At 32.6% G+C, this 2,547-nt stretch overlaps 1 protein-coding gene across 1 annotated transcript; it reads left to right on the plus strand.

Moving 5' to 3' along the window:
- The first annotated feature begins 411 nt into the window (after positions 1-411).
- Positions 412-2,200, plus strand: LOC107821998 (alkane hydroxylase MAH1-like). Its single transcript, XM_016648491.2, has one exon. It carries the CDS (start codon positions 543-545, stop codon positions 2,064-2,066), a length of 1,524 nt encoding a protein of 507 aa, XP_016503977.1. The 5' UTR covers positions 412-542; the 3' UTR covers positions 2,067-2,200.
- Positions 2,201-2,547: the final 347 nt, after the last annotated feature.

Below are 2,547 nucleotides of genomic sequence, written 5' to 3' on the forward strand. Positions count from 1 at the left end.
TTAAAGTGGGACCAGAGGAAGTAAATATTAACAAATCATGAGAATTCTTTTTAAAATTTTATCCTTATAATTAAGCAATCATTTCTCAAACTAATAGAATTACTAGTAGTCAAATTTAAACCTTTAAATTACGATTCATAAGGATAATTTAGTAAAAAAATAATATTTTGAACTGATCCGATAGTGTAATCTCAAACGTATAGAAGGTAAACTACTCATAAACTACCAAAACTAAAAGAAATTTTTTAAACTTTTCTCTTTCTCAATTAAAACCATTTCTGGTTGGAAGTTCACCGAATGAAAGGCGTTCTAACTTGAAACCAGCAAATTAATAGTGAAGAAAAATAAACACCCCCTAAAAATAGAATATTTTCATCGCTAACTATCTTGAAAATGTATTATAAAAGCAAGTGGTCAATTTACTAGTCTTTCAAGAGTGTATATAAACCAAACGACGCTTTTGAGGGAGCTAACCATTCTCCCTCTATATATAATATAGCCACTTTTCTCAGTTTGAAATCTTTCAAGAAATAACCTACAAAATGGCAATAATAGGGTTAGGTTACATTGAAATTTTCCTAGCAATACTATGCTTTTTCTTGTTTCATGGGTTAAAAGATACAAAGGGATATCCAAGAAACTGGCCAATTTTTGGTATGTTACCAGGTACCCTTTATTACATGCAAGAAATTCATGAAAGGGTAACTATGACTATGAGGCGATCAGGGGGAACTTTTTTATTCAAAGGTCCATTATTTGCAAAAATGGACATGTTAGCCACAGTTGATCCAGCAAATGTGCACTACATCATGAGTGAAAATTTCATGAATTTCCCAAAAGGGCCAAAGTTTAGGGAGATTTTCGACGTTTTAGGAGATGGGATTTTCAATGCGGATTTGGATTTATGGAAGATTCAAAGGAAGACGGCTCGTGCTTTAATCACTCACCAACAATTTTACATGTTTTTAGTAAAGACTAGTCGCGAGAAGGTGGAAAAAGGACTAATTCCAGTTCTTGATCATGTTTGTCACAAGGGTGTAATAGTGGATTTACAAGATTTATTTCAAAGGTTTACTTTTGATACTACTTGTATATTGGTTACTGGATATGATCCTGGTTGTGTATCTATAGATTTTCCTGATGTTCCCTTCTCAAAAGCAATGGATGATGCTGAAGAAGCAATTCTTGTTCGACATGTCATGCCCGAGGCTATTTGGAGACTACAAAAATGGCTTGGAATTGGAGAAGAAAAGAAGTTGATTAAAGCTTGGGAAACTATGGACAATGTTATAGGCAATTATATATCCAAAAAACGCGATAAGTTGTTGAAAATAGAATCTGAGTTGAAATTAGAAGACGAGGGTTTTGATCTTCTGACCTTTTATCTCAAGGAAGGTCAGAATATGGGAGTGAATTGTGATGATAAGTTTTTAAGAGACACCATCTTGAACCTAATGATAGCGGGGCGTGACACGACTAGTTCAGCTCTCACATGGTTCATTTGGCTTGTTACACAAAATCCACAAGTGGAGAAGAAATTAAGGGAAGAAATCAATTCAGTTATTCCCAAAGAAGAAGTTGGAAAATGGAGGATATTCAATGTCCATGAATTGAACAAATTGGTTTACCTACATGGTGCATTATGTGATTCGTTAAGGTTATATCCACCAGTTCCATTTCAGCACAAAGAGCCGCTTAAAGAAGACATACTTCCAAGTGGTCACAAAGTTCATCCAAATTTGAAGATTTTGTTTTCCTTGTACGCGATGGGGAGAATGGAGTCAATTTGGGGTAAAGATTGTTTAGAATTCAAGCCAGAGAGATGGATTTCTGAGCGAGGAACTATTAAACATGAACCTTCATATAAGTTCTTGGCTTTTAATGCTGGACCAAGAACTTGCTTAGGGAAAGAAGTGGCTTTCACTCAAATGAAGGCTGTGGCTGCTACTATTATCCATAATTACCAAGTTCAAGTAGTGGAAGGACACCCTATTAAACCTAATACTTCTATTATTCTCTATATGAGATATGGCTTTAAAGTTAGGATTAGTAGGAGATGGCCTTAGTAATAGTGTAATAGTCAAATTTATGTTTGTTTGTATTCCTATCTTATTTTGTTTACTACAATAAATAAAGCATGTAAAACTTCTACCAAGAACTGATGTTAGTTTTTCTTTTTGTTATTTTGTGAATATAATTGGTGGAGCATATGTCAAGTTTTAACAAATTTCATGATCAAAAGTTGATGATGTTTCTTAATTAGGGAAAAACATGAATACCATGCAGTAGTTTAATAATAGTAGTTGAGAATCATGTGGGCAGTATTTAGACATTTACTTTTTGGAAGAAGAATTTAGAATATATATCGGACATATAAGAAGTTTCATTAAGTAATCTACTAACTTAAACCTTTTGTGTTACTAGTTTTTAGGCACGCGACCCATATTGATGAGTATAAAATTAAAAAATTATATAATTAAAAGAATATTTGAGTTAGAAAAATAAAATTAAAAATAAAAGTTTAAATTATTAAAAAAATTATAAATA

Source organism: Nicotiana tabacum, chromosome 13 (assembly GCF_000715075.1).
Source record: "Nicotiana tabacum cultivar K326 chromosome 13, ASM71507v2, whole genome shotgun sequence".
NCBI classification, from domain to species: domain Eukaryota; kingdom Viridiplantae; phylum Streptophyta; class Magnoliopsida; order Solanales; family Solanaceae; genus Nicotiana; species Nicotiana tabacum.

What these genes read in the sequence shown, in the direction of transcription:
- LOC107821998 (XM_016648491.2), top strand. Translation starts at nt 543, where the DNA reads ATGGCAATAATAGGGTTAGGTTACATTGAAATTTTCCTAGCAATACTA.